Here is an 18,395-nt window from a genome sequence, read left to right as displayed (position 1 = left end):
ACCTGCATGTGTGTATATATTCTTTTGAATAACTTCCATCTTTCTATCTGATGGATCCTTAAGTGCGGCCGTCTCAGGAGAGGGTAACGCCACTTGTTTGGATAAGCGTGTGAGCGCCTTGTCCACCTTAGGGGGTGTTTCCCAGCGCGCCCTAACCTCTGGCGGGAAAGGGTATAATGCCAATAACTTTTTTGAAATTATCAACTTTTTATCAGGAGCAACCCACGCTTCATCACACACGTCATTTAATTCTTCTGATTCAGGAAAAACTGTTTGTAGTTTTTTCACACCATACATAATACCCTGTTTTACGGTATCTGTAGTATCAGCTAAATGTAACGTCTCCTTCATTGCCAAAATCATATAACGTGTGGCCCTACTGGAAAATACGTTTGAATTTCTACCGTCGTCACTGGAATCAGTGCCCGTGTCTGGGTCTGTGTCGACCGACTGAGGCAAAGGGCGTTTTACAGCCCCTGACGGTGTTTGAGGCGCCTGGACAGGCATTAATTGATTGTCCGGCCGCCTCATGTCCTCAACTGACTGTTTAAGGGAAGATAAACCATCACGTAATTCCACAAATAAAGGCATCCATTCTGGTGTCGACCCCCTGGGGGGTGACATCTGCATATTTGGCAATTGCTCCGCCTCCACACCAATATCGTCCTCATACATGTCGACACCACGTACCGACACACACCGCAAACTCACAGGGAATGCTCTAATGAAGACAGGACCCACTAGCCCTTTTGGGGAGACAGAGGGAGAGTCTGCCAGCACACACCACAAAGCGCTATATATACAAGGGATATCCTTATATTAAGTGCTCCCTTATAGCTGCTTTAATATATATATATATAGCCATTAATGTGCCCCCCCTCTCTGTTTTACCCTGTTTCTGTAGTGCAGTGCAGGGGAGAGACCTGGGAGCCGTTCTGACCAGCGGAGCTGTGACAGAAAATGGCGCCGTGTGCTGAGGAGATAGGCCCCGCCCCTTTTTCGGCGGGTTCTTCTCCCGCTATTTTTCCAGTCAGGCAGGGGTTAAATATCTCCATATAGCCCCTATGGGCTATATGTGAGGTATTTTTAGCCTTGTATAAGGTTTATATTTGCCTCTCAGAGCGCCCCCCCCCAGCGCTCTGCACCCTCAGTGACTGCCCAGTGAAGTGTGCTGAGAGGAAAATGGCGCACAGCTGCAGTGCTGTGCGCTACCTTATGAAGACTGAGGAGTCTTCAGCCGCCGGTTTCCGGACCTCTTCACGCTTCAGCATCTGCAAGGGGGTCGGCGGCGCGGCTCCGGGACCGGACTCCACGGCTGGGCCTGTGTTCGATCCCTCTGGAGCTAATGGTGTCCAGTAGCCAAGCAGCAAATCCACTCTGCATGCAGGTGAGTTTACTACTTTCCCCCTAAGTCCCACGTTGCAGTGATCCTGTTGCCAGCAGGACTCACTGTAAAGAAAAAAACCTAAACTAAACTTTCTCTAAGCAGCTCTTTAGGAGAGCCACCTAGATTGCACCCTTCTCGTTCGGGCACAAAATCTAACTGGAGTCTGGAGGAGGGTCATAGGGGGAGGAGCCAGTGCACACCACCTGACCTAGTAAAGCTTTACTTTTTTGTGCCCTGTCTCCTGCGGAGCCGCTATTCCCCATGGTCCTTTCAGGAACCCCAGCATCCACTTAGGACGATAGAGAAATATATTTCAAGGACGGCTGGAGTCAGAAAATCTGACTCGCTGTTTATACTGTATGCTCCCAACAAGCTGGGTGCTCCTGCTTCTAAGCAGACGATTGCTCGTTGGATTTGTAGCACAATTCAACTTGCACATTCTGTGGCAGGCCTGCCACAGCCTAAATCTGTCAAGGCCCATTCCACAAGGAAGGTGGGCTCATCCTGGGCGGCTGCCCGAGGGGTCTCGGCATTACAACTCTGCCGAGCAGCTACGTGGTCGGGGGAGAACACGTTTGTAAAATTCTACAAATTTGATACCCTGGCTAAAGAGGACCTGGAGTTCTCTCATTCGGTGCTGCAGAGTCATCCGCACTCTCCCGCCCGTTTGGGAGCTTTGGTATAATCCCCATGGTCCTGACGGAGTCCCCAGCATCCACTAGGACGTTAGAGAAAATAAGATTTTACTTACCGATAAATCTATTTCTCGTAGTCCGTAGTGGATGCTGGGCGCCCATCCCAAGTGCGGATTGTCTGCAATACTTGTACATAGTTATTGTTACAAAAAAATCGGGTTGTTCTTGTTGTGAGCCGTCTGTTCAGAGGCTCCTACGTTGTCATACTGTTAACTGGGTTCAGATCACAAGTTGTACGGTGTGATTGGTGTGGCTGGTATGAGTCTTACCCGGGATTCAAAATCCTTCCTTATTGTGTACGCTCGTCCGGGCACAGTATCCTAACTGAGGCTTGGAGGAGGGTCATAGGGGGAGGAGCCAGTGCACACCACCTGATCCTAAAGCTTTATTTTTGTGCCCTGTCTCCTGCGGAGCCGCTAATCCCCATGGTCCTGACGGAGTCCCCAGCATCCACTACGGACTACGAGAAATAGATTTATCGGTAAGTAAAATCTTATTTTCTAGGAGCTCAGGAGAGCCCCTAGTGTGCATCCAGCTCAGCCGGGCACAAGATTCTAACTGAAGTCTGGAGGAGGGTCATAGTGGGAGGAGCCAGTGCACACCAGTAGTCTAAAGCTTTCTTTTAGTTGTGCCCAGTCTCCTGCGGAGCCACTATTCCCCATGGTCCTTACGGAGTCCCAGCATCCACTTAGGACGTCAGAGAAATTTATGCTTAATTTGTGCTGTAGAATTAACAACAGAAGAAAGGAACAAATGATCTTCCAGGGTATCTGATAAACAGTAGACTTATAGGGGTCTTATGGTACCACCAGGCTCGCAGATTTTTGTTTGCATACCCATAGGGCTGCATACAAAAATCCTGGACAACATTGGGTCATGAGGGGGCAAATTCAGCTGCTGTTGTCAGCGTTTCTAAGCAATATACACACTACAAGAACATCAGTTTTTTGCATATCAGCATAATTTACCACACAGAAAAGTTATCGGCCTACCAAAAGTAAGCGTTATGGTAGACTTATCATTGTTAACTCTCTTTCTGCGAAGTACATTGGGGGTAATTCAGACCTGATCGCTGCTGTGCATTTTTGCACAGCGGGTGATCAGGTCCAAACTGAGCATGCGTATGCACTGTAATGCGCAGGCGCATCGGTACAAAGCGGAAAGCCGCTCAGCGATGGGTTTGTGCGACGGATCCGTTCTCAAGGGCGATCACAAGGAAATTGACAGGAAAAGGGCGTTTGTGGGTATCAACTGACCGTTTTCAGGGAGTGTGTCTGGAAAAATGCAGGCGTGTACATACGTTTGCAGGGAGGGTTCCTGACGTCAATTCCGGTCCCGGACAGGCTGATGTGATCACATCGGCTGAGTAAGTCCTGGGCTGCGCAAAGACTGCACAAGATCTGTTTGTACAGCTCTGCTACACATGTGTTCGCACACTTACTCAACTAAAATACACCCCCCTACCTGTAGGCGGTGACTATCTGATTGCAGCAGTGCAAAAATCACTTGCTAGTGATCAGGTCTGAATTAGGCCCTCTGGGTTCCACAGGGAAACATCGGGGAGTAAAGTGGATCTTGATCCTGAGGCACCAACAGGCTAAAGCTTTAGCTGTCCCAGGAGGCTGTCAAAGTCGAAAAATATAGCGACCTATGATGCCTTGTATTAACCCCATGTGCTTGCCCGCTGCACGTGCACATTCTCTCCCGTGCGTGCGCATATTCGCAGTTGCGTAATGGAGCTTCTACGGCCGTGCGCATTGGCGCGTGGTATGCGCATTTACGGTAGAGTTTGTGTGCGTCTGGCGGGCGACTCGATCGTTACATAGTTAAACCAAATAGTATATTTTATAGGTTATGGTCCCTTTAATAATATCTGTAAGTATGTTTAGTGTAACTGGTTCATGAACAAAGGAATTCCTCTTTGCATGATACGAAGGGCCTGACAAAGGTTGAACAGTGGTGTCTGGTACCTAACCGAAGAGTATTTTATTAGAAACATTCCGGTGTTGGTTAGGAAGAGATCGGTCGCTCAATCATTCCCCAGTGTGTAAGTTTTCTCTGTGACCAACTTAATCTCTGTCTGTATGTGCCATACTCTCTCTCTCTCTGTTATTGTTTAGGATTAAGACGCTATTGTATATTTATGTCCAGTTATCCTGTTTAGGTGTTTCATGTTAGAGCTGTAGTGTATAAACTGTTAACTGTATTTTTTTCCTTTTTACATAGCTAAATCTCGTAAGTAAAAGGTGTTGGAACCTCAGCAGGGTGTCTGTGTTTTTATAGCTATTACAAAGGGTTTCTGTATATCTCAATCACTCAAACAGCTTGCTTAAATAACCAGGTTAACCAGTGGTATATCATTACAGTGTTACAATACTAAAGGTATACTGTGTAAGCATATTCTGTTTAAAGTTTATAAAAGTACTGTCTGTGTGTGCGCTCGCTGTGTGTATTCCATACACCCAGCGCAGCGTGTGTACGTAATTTGCGTACCACGTGCGAGGTCTTCATACACAAATAGCGTACGGAGTGCGTATCACGTGCACGTGGTTTAGCGGCCATTACGGCTACACGGTATTAGTATATAGCTAATGTTAAAAGGTAGATAACTGACTCTATCAAGGCATAGGGGGCCTCCTCTATAACCATGCCTCCTGGCACTGAGAGCTCAGTTTCGTTAACCAGTCCAATGTAGGAGCAGGCAAAAGAGAAGGCAGACAGTCATGTCGAAGTCAGAAAATATTACAACACATACATTGCGTACAAACACCACATAGATGGCCTCCGTGTGCGTACGTGTTCGGCTGTGATTGCACGTTTGCAAATTTCGTATGGTCGCTCCCGCGGTCCTGCGCATAAGAGCGTGGTATGAGTAATTACAGTGGAAATTGTACTCTCATGGAAAAGCCACAAAGACATATCATAAATCTAATATATACTGTATAAATCCCACACTGTCTGCTTTTTCTTCTAAATAGCATGAAGATCGGTCACACATAAATTAAAACTCCCAGAGACTAAAATACAATGGCCTTATTTACACTAAGCTTTGAAATTCTATGAAGAAGGCAAACCCCTTTGTTTACTAGGGTAGCCGAGTTTCTATTGAAACAATAAGTACTGGATTGTCATTGTCTCACCTGAAGACAAAAGCAAACAAAGAGACAATACCCAGGAACCAAAGCTGCGAGAAACTCAATTAACAATAGCTAACCAAAACACAAACCAGACATTTAGAAATCTAAAGATATTAACATTCATAGTCTAAACTCTTGGAGATGTGTGTGTGTATATATATATATATATATATATATATAAAAAATTCTTAACAAATTGTAATAGCAGGTGTGTGTGTGTGTGTGTGTGTGTGTGTGTGTGTGTGTGTGTGTGTGTGTGTATATATATATATATATATATATATATATATATATATATATACACACACACACATATACATACATACACACACACACACACAGCGAATAAGGGCGGCACTGGGAGACTTCTCAATGGCAGTGAAGAAAGTAAGTGCTTTTATTCAAATAGCAACGTTTCGGGGTCGCAGCCCCTTCGTCAGGATACAGAACAGTGTGACAGAACAAACTTAAATACCTGTGTGCAGTGAGGTCCATCCCGCCGCGCTGCCCGGTTTCCGGTCCTGACGTCACTCCGCCCACCGGAAATGACGCGGCTCCGGTCGATCTGGCCGGCGCTCTGGGGGTAGGTAACCAAGGTGATGGTCAAAACAATAACAAACGAACCATCACCTTCGTTTGTTATAAACCAAAAGTATGTAACATTGACTGTAGCCATTATTCTATTGTATTGCTTTGTGATTGTAACCCCCTTTCAGTAATAATAGGCTGTGGTGTCGGAACCCAGCCGTTTAAATACAATCTGGTGTTGTGTATTCTTTCCCTGCTAAGGTTTAAAGTGTATTACTATCGCATGCATAACTGTTAAGGGTTTACTGTGTAACTTTGGGTGTGTACGTGCTGTGTGTACTTTGTACAGTCAGTGCGGCATTTGTACGCAAAGTCCGTACACGGTACGGGACTCTGTACGCTAATGGTGTAATAAGTACGTAGGTTGTGTATTAGGTCTAGCGGCCGCAGCGGCTTCATTTAAAGTGTATAAGAGGTCTTTTTAAAGTGTTGCTTTTAGTCCTGTATGTAAATCAGCATTATCAGTCACCTAGAACCACATTCTCACGACAGGAGAAGGTATCAGCGGCTAATGCCATACAACCCAAAGAAGCTTGGTGCGTCAGAGTGGGTGCCCTGTGGAACCCAATGTACTTCGCAGAAAGGGAGTTAACAATGGTAAGTCTACCATAACTCTTACTTTCTGCAGCAGGGTACACTGGTTTCCACAGGGAAACATCGGGGATGTCCTAAAGCAGTTCCACAAGGGAGGGCACGCGCCTTAACGGATATGAGAATCCGTTGTCCAAAGGAAGCATCCTGGGAGGCAAAGGTATCAAAGGCATAGAACCTAAGAAACGTGTACACTTAGGATCACATAGCCGCCTTGCACAACTGTTCTGCAGACGCGCCACGACGAGCCGCCCAAGTAGGTCCAACAGACCGAGTAGAATGGGCTTCAGTAGCAGTAGGATCTGGGAGTCCAGATTGTGCATAAGCTTGTGCAATCACCATTCTAATCTATCTGGCCAAGGTTTGCTTGTTTGTAGGCCAGCCACATTTGTGGGAACCGAACTGGACAAAAAGGATATCTGACCTCATGATAGAGGCAGTACTCTCCACATAGATACGCCCTAATCACATCCAAAGAACGTTCATTGGGAGACAAGTCCGAAGAGATAAAGGCCGGGACCACAAATAACTGGTAGAGTTCGTAGAACCGCCTGGTCACTGTGAAATATCAGAAAGGGTGGCTGACAGAACACAACGCCTAAGTCCGACACCCCTCTTGCAGAGGCAATAGCCAGCAAGAACAGGATCTAGGCCGTGAGCCAGTTAAGGTCCACCGATTCAAGAGGTTCAAATGGAGACTCTTGCAGGGCATTCAGAACAACAGACAGATCCCATGGATCCACAGGAGGAACACAGGGAGGCTGAATCCGTAGGACACCCTGAGTGAAAGTTGAACGTCAGGTATAGACGCAATTTTTCTCTGAAACCATACAGACAAGGTGGATATGTGAACCTTGAGGGAGGCCAGACGAAGACCTAAGTCCAGAACTCTTTGCAGAAAAGCCAGAATCCTGGAAGTTCTGAATCTATAGGCATCGTAATTCTTATCAGCACACCAAGTGAAGTAAGAATTCCAAACACTGTAATAAATCCAGGCAGAGGCCGGTTTGCGGGCCTTCAGGATAGTTTGAATAACCGCCTCGGAAAATCCTTTGGCCTTCAGGAGTCATGCTTCAAGAGCCACACCATCAAAGCCAGTCTGGCCAGGTCTGGTTAGAGACAAGGGCCCTGTACGAGGAGGTCTGGTCGCTGAGGAAGTAGAAGGGGACTCCCTATAGACAGACCCTGCAGGTCTGAGAACCAATGCCATCTGGGCCACGCTGGAGCTAGAAGTAGCATTCTTCCTTTTTTTTTTTTACTTTCGTAGGACCCTGGCCAGGAGTGACACCGGAGGGAATACGTAGGGCAGTCGAAAGTTCCATGGAACTGCTAGTGCGTCCACAAATGCTGCCCAAGGATCCCTGGTCTGAGATTCAAAGACCGGAACCTTATAACTGTGTTGAGACGCCATGAGGTCTACGTCCGTTAGATCCCAGCTGTCCACTAGGAGTTGAAAGAATTCTGGGTGAAGACTCCACTCTCTGGTGTGCATGTCCTGGTGACTGAGGAAGTCCGCATCCCAGTTTAGGACGCACAGAATGAACACTGCCAATATGGCTGGCAGATGGCGTTCCGCCTAACAAAGAATTTTTTACACTTCTATTATTGCCATGCGGCTTCGAGTGCTGCCTTGATGATTTATGTATGCCACCGTCTGACCGTACCTGAACAGGCCTGTTCCATATCAGAGGCAGGACAAGAGAGGGCATTGAACACTGCCCTCAGCTCTAAAATATTTATCAGAAGTGATTCCTCCTTGGTCCCAATGACCCTGAAAAAAGTGTTGCTCTAACACCGCGCCTCATCCCCTCAGACTGGCGTCCTTTGTCAGTAGGACCCAGTCGGATATCCAGAAGGGGCGGCCCTTGCTCAATCGCTGGTCCTGGAGCCACCAGATCAGTGACAGACGATCCTCCGGAGTCAAAGAGACCATTTGAAATCTGATCCGATGAGGTAAGCCGTCCCACTTGGAAAGGATCAACCGTTGTAGAGGGCAAGAATTAAATTGAGAGTACTCTACCATGTCGAAGGCCAACACCATCAGGCAAGTACTATCATCGCCGAGTGTATCGACACTCTGGGGCGAAGAATGAAGCATCTTATCCTGTCCAGAAGCTTCAGGACTTTGTCTGGAGACAGGAACAGTCTTTGAATGTGTGTGTCCAAGAGTACCCCTAGGTGTGGCCATGGCCACATTTAAACATCGAATCATCGATCATGTCCCAGAATCGATACGTGGTGGTAACAGGGGTAATTAACGCTTACAGCTGGAATCCATGTGGATTCACAGATTAAACACCCTAAAGCCAGGGGGGCCTAATGATTATTGAGGGCTGATTAACTGCTTATGATTTACTTGGAACTATCATAGTTTTATTAGTGTCTCTCCCATAGATATAAAAGTAACAGCTAACAGAGGGGCAGATGTATTAACCTGGAGCAGGCATAAGGAAGTAATAAACCAGTGATATGTGCAAGGTGATAAAGCCACCAGTCAATCAGCTCCATTATGTAAATTAACAGTTAGGATTTGATTGGCTGGTGCCTTTATCACCTTGCACATATCACTGGTTTATCACTTCCTTATGCCTTCTCCAGGTTAATACATCTGCCCCAGAAAGTGATGACGGGTTAACTGGGGGCACGTCAGCCTAATGTATTTAGCTTATCTATTTCATATAAGTTTTAATACTGTGTAGGATTGCATGCACATCACTATGTTTTAATGTTTTATTCTAGCAGCACTAGCATTTTATTGTAATGTCACATTGTACCATTGACCGTGTGGGTCATCTTATCATGTATGTGATTTGTTTCACGAGCAGTTGCTTGCTTTGTGTTTTCTACAGCAGCAGCGTTGCCATGGTCACGCGGCTCACTCCCGCGACGTCACTTCCGGAATCGCTGATGCGACCGGGGAAGCAGGGCGGAAGTGCAAGCGGCGTGGCCAGCTGGGAACACTGGTGTGAGGGTCTGCATGTTCGGGGGGTTAGTGATTCTTAGTCTTTATAAACACTTCTGTTGACCACTGTGTTTTATCCTGAAGAAGGGGAGTTGGTCCCCGAAACGATGCTGATTTTTGCACCATTACACTTTTGATGCTGAAGTCTTTGAGTGCCGCCTCGTTTGTTGCCATGTGTATGGAGATATATAATATATATATATATATATATATATATATATACATACATACATACATACAGTTGTGCTCATAAGTGTACATACCCTAGCAGAATTTGTGATTTTCTGGCCATTTGTCAGAGGATATGAATGATAACTCACAAACTTTTCTTTCACTCATGGTTAGTGGATGGGTGAGGCCATGTATTGTCAAACAACTGTGTTTACTCTTTTTTTTGTGTATGTGTGTATGTATATATATATATATATATATATATATATCTATATCACAGCGTGGTCCGTGACTGTAGGATATATCAGAATACTTGTACAATATATTCTGTAAAGGTACACTCTCTCAACTAACGCTATCTCAAAGACATGTAGGATACTTTAGAGTTTGTAAAGTCTCAGCGCTGTATACAGGCGGCTTTACAAGGGAGACCTTGCCCTGCAATCCCAGAGACCTGCTGCAGCTATGCTGTGAAGATGGTGCACAACGTCTCAATCAGGGAGTGAGGGAGACTGAGGCAGCTCCAGGGCGGGAAATCTGTGAGAAGATGGCGCCCCGGGCCGGGGCTACAGGTCAAGCGCTGCCACCCCTATGCTGGACTTCCACCCCAGGTACTAGTGAGCCTTAATAAATGAGGCGTTAGTACACCCAACCTGTGCTCCAATGCCCTGGTGGTCTAGTGGGGTCCCTGCCCAGTGAGTGTCCACACCAGCGCCACGACCCGTCTCCCTAGGTTGCGGATGGAACGCGATTTAATGGCGGGTCGCACCTTGGGGACACTCTTACCTCCTCCCCATAGCAGCCACGCGAACCAGGAGAGCAGTCTGCGACTCTGTGCCGAAGCAGGGACGTCTCCGACGCAAATACCCAGGTACTAAGCCGCGGAAGTATGCAATGCCGCTTGGGAGGTGATGGAGCCGCAGCGCTGAATGTCACACTGACATACAGCGCTGACAGCCCAGCCAGAGAAGAAGACTTCAGAAAAGCTTTTCAGGGCTGCCCAGTGCAGACCTCCTGTTAAGTGACATGCTGCTGCAGGCACCAACTCGAAACTGAGCTCTCAGTGCCTGGAAGCAGGGTTATAGAGGAGGTCACCTATGCATCCTGGGACACCTAAAGCTTTAGCCTGTTGGTGCCTCTGGATCAAGATCCACGCTACACCCCGATGTTTCCCTGTGGAAACCAATGTACCCTGCTGCAGAAACACAATTCTGTTGTATTTTTCTTTCTATAGTGAAATTACTCTTATGTGAGGAGATCATCTCTTCAAGTATACATATGAAATAGTCTTTTGTTTTTGGCAGAATTGCTTTTAGGTTTGTGTTTTGATTTTTTTCTGATTTTTTTTTTTTTTTAAAAGCACTGCATGTAAAACCTTTAAACATTAAATGTATAAAACCTAATATTACATTTTGTACCTTGTTCTGACTTGCAATTTCCTTGTGTTTTTTCACGACACAATCGATAATGTCACAAACGGTCTGTATCTTCCTCTCAGAAAATGCACACTGAAGAAATTGCTGCTTTGTTAATACAGGTTTGTAATGGAATACATCTCTGAGAACCTGCAGAATCAAAGTTTCAAATAGACATTTCAATACGTCTTTATATAGAATTCAGGAAGGAAAATAAAAGACAATCAAGAAAACAGAGCAAGCATATGTACAGAATAACGCTGAATCTCTTATCACTTGGCAAGCAAAATCATGTAAAACATATTGGATGGGGTAGGGAGCATGTAGGGGTCTGGGCTAATTATTAAAACTGGAGGATAGAAAAAAAAAATGTATGGAACCCATTTTTAACCTAATTACAAAAATACGAATTTGTCAATGAACATGCACAATGCAGTTTTCCTTCAGATTCAATAGTTCATGTGAATTACGTCCCGATGACCCAATTGTGCATAAGGACAACTGTCTCCCTACATGACTAACAGTCAATCAAAATGTCTTCAGTAGATCACTTTGAGATATCAGGATATCATGATGAAAAAACATAAAAACTCCTAGACATGTATTTGTTAATACAGGTTGAGTATCCCATATCCAAATATTCCGAAATACGGAATATTCCAAAATACGGACTTTTTTGAGCGAGAGTGAGATACTGAAACCTTTGTTTTTTGATGGCTTAATGTACACAAACTTTGTTTAATACACAAAGTCATTAAAAATATTGTATTAAATGACCTTCAGGCTGTGTGTATAAGGTGTATATGAAACATAAATGAATTGTGTGAATGTAGACACACTTTGTTTAATGCACAAAGATATAAAAAATATTGGCTAAAATTACCTTCAGGCTGTGTGTATAAGGTGTATATGTAACATAAATGTATTCTGTGCTTAGACCTGGGTCCTATCACCATGATATCTCATTATGGTATGCAATTATTCCAAATTACGGAAAAATCCCATATCCAAAATACCTCTGGTCCCAAGCATTTTGGATAAGGGATACTCAACCTGTATTAACAAGAATTTCAGCACTGATCCTCAGGAATGCCTTGCAGTACAGCAATTGATATTACAGCTCTCACATACATGAAAATATAAAAAAGACTTAGGAGATAGATTTACTAACCCATGGTTTACCAAGCTCACCAATGGATTTAAAGTGGCAACAGAAGGTAATTGAAACTTATCTGCTAATGGTGTAATGGTTAGCATTACTGCCTCACAGCACTAGGGTCATGGGTTCGATTCCCACCATGGCCCTAACTGTGTGGAGTTTTTATATTCTCCCTGTTCTCTCGTGGGTTTCCTCCGGGTACTCCGGTTTCCTCCCACAATCCAAAAATATACTGGTAGGTTAAATGGATCCCAACAAAATTAACCCTAGCGTGAATGCTTCTGTGTACATGTGGTAGGGAAAATAAGATTTTACTCACCGGTAAATCTTTTTCTCGTAGTCTGTAGTGGATGCTGGGGACTCCGTAAGAACAATGGGGAATAGACGGGCTCCGCAGGAGACTGGGCACTCTAAAGAAAGATTTAGTACTACCTGGTGTGCACTGGCTCCTCCCTCTATGCCCCTCCTCCAGACCTCAGTTAAGGAAACTGTGCCCGGAAGAGCTGATATTACAAGGAAAGGATTTTGGAATCCAGGGTAAGACTCTCATCAGCCACACCAATCACACCGTATAACTTGTGATAACCTTACACAGTTAACAGTATGAACAAACAACATAGCATCAACCAAAGGATGCCAATATAACATAACCCTTTATTAAGCAATAACTATACACACGTATTGCAGAAAGTCCGCACTGGGGACGGGCGCCCAGCATCCACTACGGACTACGAGAAAAAGATTTACCGGTGAGTAAAATCTTATTTTCTCTAACGTCCTAGTGGATGCTGGGGACCCCGTAAGGACCATGGGGATTATACCAAAGCCTCCAAACGGGCGGGAGAGTGCGGATGACTCTGCAGCACCGAATGGGCAAACACAAGGTCCTACCTCAGCCAGGGTATCAAACTTGTAGAATTTTGCAAAAGTGTTTGAACCCGACCAAGTAGCAGCTCGGCAAAGCTGTAATGCCGAGACCCCTCGGGCAGCCGCCCAAGAAGAGCCCACCTTCCTTGTGGAGTGGGCTTTCACTGATTTTGGATGCGGCAATCCTGCCGCAGAATGAGCATGCTGAATCGTGTTACAGATCCAGCGCGCAATAGTTTGCTTTGAAGCAGGAGCACCCAGCTGACTTCAGCCGTTCTGTTAACATAAATCTTCAAAGCCCGGACTACGTCCAGCAACTTAGAATCTTCCAAGTCACGAGTAGCCGCAGGCACCACAATAGGTTGGTTCAAATGAAACAAAGACACAACCTTTGGTAGAAATTGCGGACGAGTCCGCAATTCTGCCCTGTCCATATGAAAAACCAGATAGGGGCTTTTACATGACAAAGCCGCCAATTGTGACACACGCCTAGCCGACGCTAAGGCCAACAGCATGACCACTTTCCATGTGAGATACTTTAGCTCCACGGTCTTAAGTGGCTCAAACCAGTGGGATTTCAGGAACCCCAAGACCACGTTAAGATCCCAAGGTGTTACTGGTGGCACAAAAGGGGGCTGAATATGCAGCACTCCCTTAACAAACGTCTGAACCTCAGGCAGTGAAGCCAGTTCCTTTTGAAAGAAAATGGATAGGGCCGAAATCTGGACCTTTATGGACCCTAATTTTAGGCCCATAGTCACTCTTGACTGTAGGAAGTGCAGGAATCGACCCAGCTGGAATTCCTCTGTAGGGGCCTTCCTGGCCTCACACCAAGCAACATATTTTCGCCATATACGGTGATAATGTTTTGCTGTCACATCTTTCCTAGCCTTTATCAGCGTAGGAATAACTTCATCCGGAATGCCCTTTTCCGCTAGGATCCGGCGTTCAACCGCCATGCCGTCAAACGCAGCCGCGGTAAGTCTTGGAACAGACAGGGCCCTTGTTGTAACAGGTCCTGTCTGAGAGGCAGAGGCCATGGGTCCTCTGTGAGCATTTCGTGCAGTTCCGGGTACCAAGTCCTTCTTGGCCAATCCGGAGCAATGAATATTGTTCTCACTCCTCTTTTTCTTACAATTCTCAGCACCTTATATGAGAGGAAGAGGAGGAAATACATAGACCGACTGGAACACCCATGGTGTTACTAGTGCGTCCACAGCTATGGCTTGAAGGTCCCTTGACCTGGCGCAATACCTGTTTAGCTTTTTGTTGAGGCGTGACGCCATCATGTCCACCTGTGGGAGTTCCCATCGATTTGCAATCTGCGTGAAGACTTCTTGATGAAGTCCCCACTCTCCCGGGTGGAGGTCGTGTCTGCTGAGGAAGTCTGCTTCCCAGTTGTCGACCCCCGGAATGAACACTGCTGACAGTGCCTGCACGTGATTCTCCGCCCAACGAAGAATCCTGGTGGCTTCTGCCATCGCCACCCTGCTTCTTGTGCCGCCCTGTCGATTGACATGGGCCACTGCAGTGATGTTGTCTGACTGAATCAGCACTGGTTGGTCTCGAAGCAGAGGCTCCGCTTGGCTTAGGGCGTTGTATATGGCCCTTAGTTCTAGGATATTTATGTGCAGACAAGTCTCCTGACTTGACCACAGCCCTTGGAAGTTTCTTCCCTGAGTGACTGCCCCCCAACCTCGGAGGCTTGCATCCGTGGTCACCAGGACCCAGTCCTGTATGCCGAACCTGCGGCCCTCGAGGAGGTGAGCCCTCTGCAGCCACCACAGAAGAGACACCCTGGCCCTGGGGGCAAGGGTGATCAGCCGATGCATCTGAAGATGCGATCCGGACCACTCTGGCAAGAAAAGATGCCCCTCTGACTTCCTTGCTCTTTTGCGAACGAAAGGACTGCATTTGGTAATACGGTGCTTTCTTCGGCTGTGAGGGAACATATGGCAAGAAATTTGAATTCCCTGCCGTAGCAGTGGAAACTAGGTCCGAGAGACCGTCCCCAAATAATTCCTCACCCTTATAAGGCAAAACCTCCATGTGTTTTTTAGAGTCGGCATCCCTTGTCCATTGCCGAGTCCATAAGACCCTTCTGGCAGAAATGGACATTGCGTTTATTCTAGAGCCCAGCAGGCAAATGTCCCTCTGGGCATCGCGCATATATAGGACAGCGTCCTTGATATGTCCCAGGGTCAGTAGAACAGTGTCCCTGTCCAGGGTATCTATCTCCTCCGAGAGATTATCAGTCCAAGCTGCTACAGCACTACACATCCAGGCCGAAGCAATTGCTGGCCTCAGTGGAGTACCAGAATGTGTATAAACAGACTTCAGGATAGCTTCCTGCTTTCTATCCGCAGGATCCTTTAGGGCGCCGTATCCTGAGACGGCAGGGCCACCCTCTTAGATAAGCGTGTGAACGCCTTGTCTACCCTCGGGGAGGATTCCCAGCGTAACCTGTACGTTGGCGGGAAAGGATACGCCATCAGTAATCTCTTGGAAATTACTACTTTCCTATCAGGGGAATCCCACGCTTTTACACATAATTCATTTAATTCATGTGAAGGGGGAAAAGTCACTTCTTGCTTTTTCTCCCCATACATATAAACCCTCTTGTCAGGGACAGGGTTTTCCTCTGATATGTGCAATATATCCTTCATTGCTATAATCATGTAGCGGATGGCTTTAGTCATTTTAGGCTGCAACTTTGCATCATCGTCATCGACACTGAAGTCAGACTCCGTGTCGGCATCTGGGTCAACCATCTGGGATAGTGGGCGCTTGTGAGACCCTGACGGCCTCTGCATTGTAGGATCACGCATGGGTTGAGACCCTGACTGTCCCAAGGCTACAGCTTTATCCAACCTGTTATACAAGGAGCTTACATTATCATTTAACACCTTCCACATATCCATCCAATCAGGTGTCGGCACCGTCGGCGGCGACACCTCATTCACCTGCACTTGTTCTGCCTCCACATATCCTTCCTCATCAAACATGTCGACACTGACGTACCGACACACCGCACACACACAGGGAATGCTCTGACTGAGGACAGGACCCCACAAAGGCTTTTGGGGAGACAGAGAGAGAGTATGCCAGCACACACCCCAGCGCTATATAACCCAGGGATTACACTGTACCTTAGTGATTACCCAGTAGCTGCTGTTTGTGATCGTTTTGCGCCTAAATTTATGTGCCCCCCCTCCTCTCTTTTTACCCTTTTTGCACCTGGATACTGCATGGGAGAGCCTGGGGAGCGTCTTTCCAGCGGAGCTGTGAAGAGAAAATGGCGCTGGTGTGCTGAGGAAGAAGGCCCCGCCCCCTCAGCGGCGGGCTTCTGTCCCGCTTCTATGTGTAAAAAATGGCGGGGGCTCGAACATATATCCAGTGCCTGACTGGATATATGTGTTATTTTGCCAAAAGGTACCTTAATTGCTGCCCAGGGCGCCCCCCCCCCACCTGCGCCCTGCACCCTACAGTGACCGGAGTGTGCGGGTGTGCTGCAGGAGCAATGGCGCACAGCTGCAGTGCTGTGCGCTACCTTAAGTGAAGACAGGAGTCTTCTGCCGCCGATTTCGATGTCTTCATGCTTCTGCTGCTTCTGTACTTATGGCTCTGCGAGGGGGACGGCGGCGCGGCTCCGGGAACGGACGATCAAGGTTAGGTACCTGTGTTCGATCCCTCTGGAGCTAATGGTGTCCAGTAGCCTAAGAAGCGCAACCTAGCCGCAGTTAGTAGGTTTGCTTCTCTCCCCTCAGTCCCACGTAGCAGAGAGTCTGTTGCCAGCAGAAGCTCTCTGAAAATAAAAAAACCTAAACTAAAATACTTTCTTCTTAGCAAGCTCAGGAGAGCCCACTAAAAGCACCCAGCTCTGGCCGGGCACAGATTCTAACTGAGGTCTGGAGGAGGGGCATAGAGGGAGGAGCCAGTGCACACCAGGTAGTACTAAATCTTTCTTTAGAGTGCCCAGTCTCCTGCGGAGCCCGTCTATTCCCCATGGTCCTTACGGAGTCCCCAGCATCCACTAGGACGTTAGAGAAAATAGATTTTAAGCTCCTCTGGGGCAGGGACTGATGTGAATGGCCAAATATTATCTGTAAAGCGCTGTGGAATATGTGTGCACTATATAAATAACTGGTAATAATAATGCCGACAATAAATCTACATGCATACAATTCAGTATCAGGGTATTCCACACCAAATAAACACAGGTTTCAGACTGTAATGACATTTGTTATTATGAATGCTGCCATGGGTGTAAAGAAAACCCTCAAATCTTAGGCTGATATGTTCAACGGTTTTGAAGTTATATGCTTTTAACCACTTGCCTGGCATGGTCGCATCAGATGCTACCATACCAGGCAGTGTTTTATCATCCCTGCACCCTCCCATCAGTGTTGCCGTGCTGCCGATCACTGCTGATCGGCCAGCACGGCAGGACCCCACACCCAGCGGCTGCAGTCAATAGCAGCAGCTGGGAAGTGTAAACCCCCCCCCCCCCCCTCCCCCCAAGTCACCCCCAGACCCCTCCGTGTACCTGGTTTGGGGGTAAAAAGTAATGTCACAATGTTACCGATCTTCCTACTGATGGTTGAGAGAAATTATTATTTTGTTTTTTGTTTTTTTATGAAAATAAATAAATAAATATTTAAGTAAAATGATTTTGGATAACGTTAAATTCATGTTCTTCACCTATTTCACGCATAAAAAAAACCCCACAATTTCAAAGTGGTTTTTGGTGGTTAAAGCTGTAAGTATTTTTAAAAAATTGCACTTGCAGCTCGCCTAGTTGAGCTGGAGAAAGTTGGGCAAGGTCGTTTTAAACCTTTTTTTATGGGCTTTTATATGATATATAACACAGCAGTATGTTTCAACAAAATAAATAATAAAAAAAAACTCAAACAAAATTTTTATTCTCAAAAAGGCAATATTTAAACATTTAAAAAATAAAATAAATTGTTCATACTGTTGCTAACTAATCCCCAAAGTTTTATTTGGAGAGCTTTCATTTTTAAATGATCCATGAAAATTGTATTTAAAAATCAACAAATAATATTTTTTTTCCAGTTCACTACATTAGAGGAATGCACGTTGCTCTTCAGGTGTGTTTGGGGATAAGATTCTCCTGACAGCGCTTTTACATTTTCCTGGACCACTGCAAGTGGTCTAGGGACAATATAGGTTTGTGTGAAATCTTAAATTGTGCGGCAGACCAATCGGAGAAGTAGGAAATCTTTTTGGATTTTTCACATTTATTCTACAAGAAGTTGGAGTTTCCTCTGGAAGCAGTAGACTGTCACTGTGTTGTGTTCCAGACAGTCTGAAATAACAGCATACTGTAGCCAAGATGCTCAGTTTTTGTTTTTTCCCTTGTAATACACCACAAATGAGAGAATTATACAGTAGTTTGAGCA

General features: G+C 46.1%; 1 protein-coding gene across 5 annotated transcripts in view; it reads right to left on the bottom strand.

The window, feature by feature from the left end:
- CEP44 (centrosomal protein 44) overlaps window positions 1-18,395 on the bottom strand; it is a 214,529-nt gene that overhangs the window by 76,154 nt on the left and 119,980 nt on the right. For 3 of the 5 annotated variants that reach the window (XM_063920646.1, XM_063920645.1, XM_063920647.1), the window contains exons 4-5: window positions 10,950-11,096; window positions 5,695-5,796 (exon numbers count right to left, since the gene is read on the bottom strand). In XM_063920646.1, coding sequence (XP_063776716.1) covers window positions 5,695-5,796; window positions 10,950-11,096 — 249 coding nt within the window. The remainder of the gene's footprint in view (window positions 1-5,694; window positions 5,797-10,949; window positions 11,097-18,395) is intronic. The other 2 variants (XM_063920649.1, XM_063920648.1) reach the window with 1 other exon arrangement.

This window comes from Pseudophryne corroboree, chromosome 1 (assembly GCF_028390025.1).
Source record: "Pseudophryne corroboree isolate aPseCor3 chromosome 1, aPseCor3.hap2, whole genome shotgun sequence".
Classification (NCBI taxonomy): Eukaryota; Metazoa; Chordata; class Amphibia; order Anura; family Myobatrachidae; genus Pseudophryne; species Pseudophryne corroboree.
This window is presented reverse-complemented; position numbering and strand designations above follow the sequence as displayed.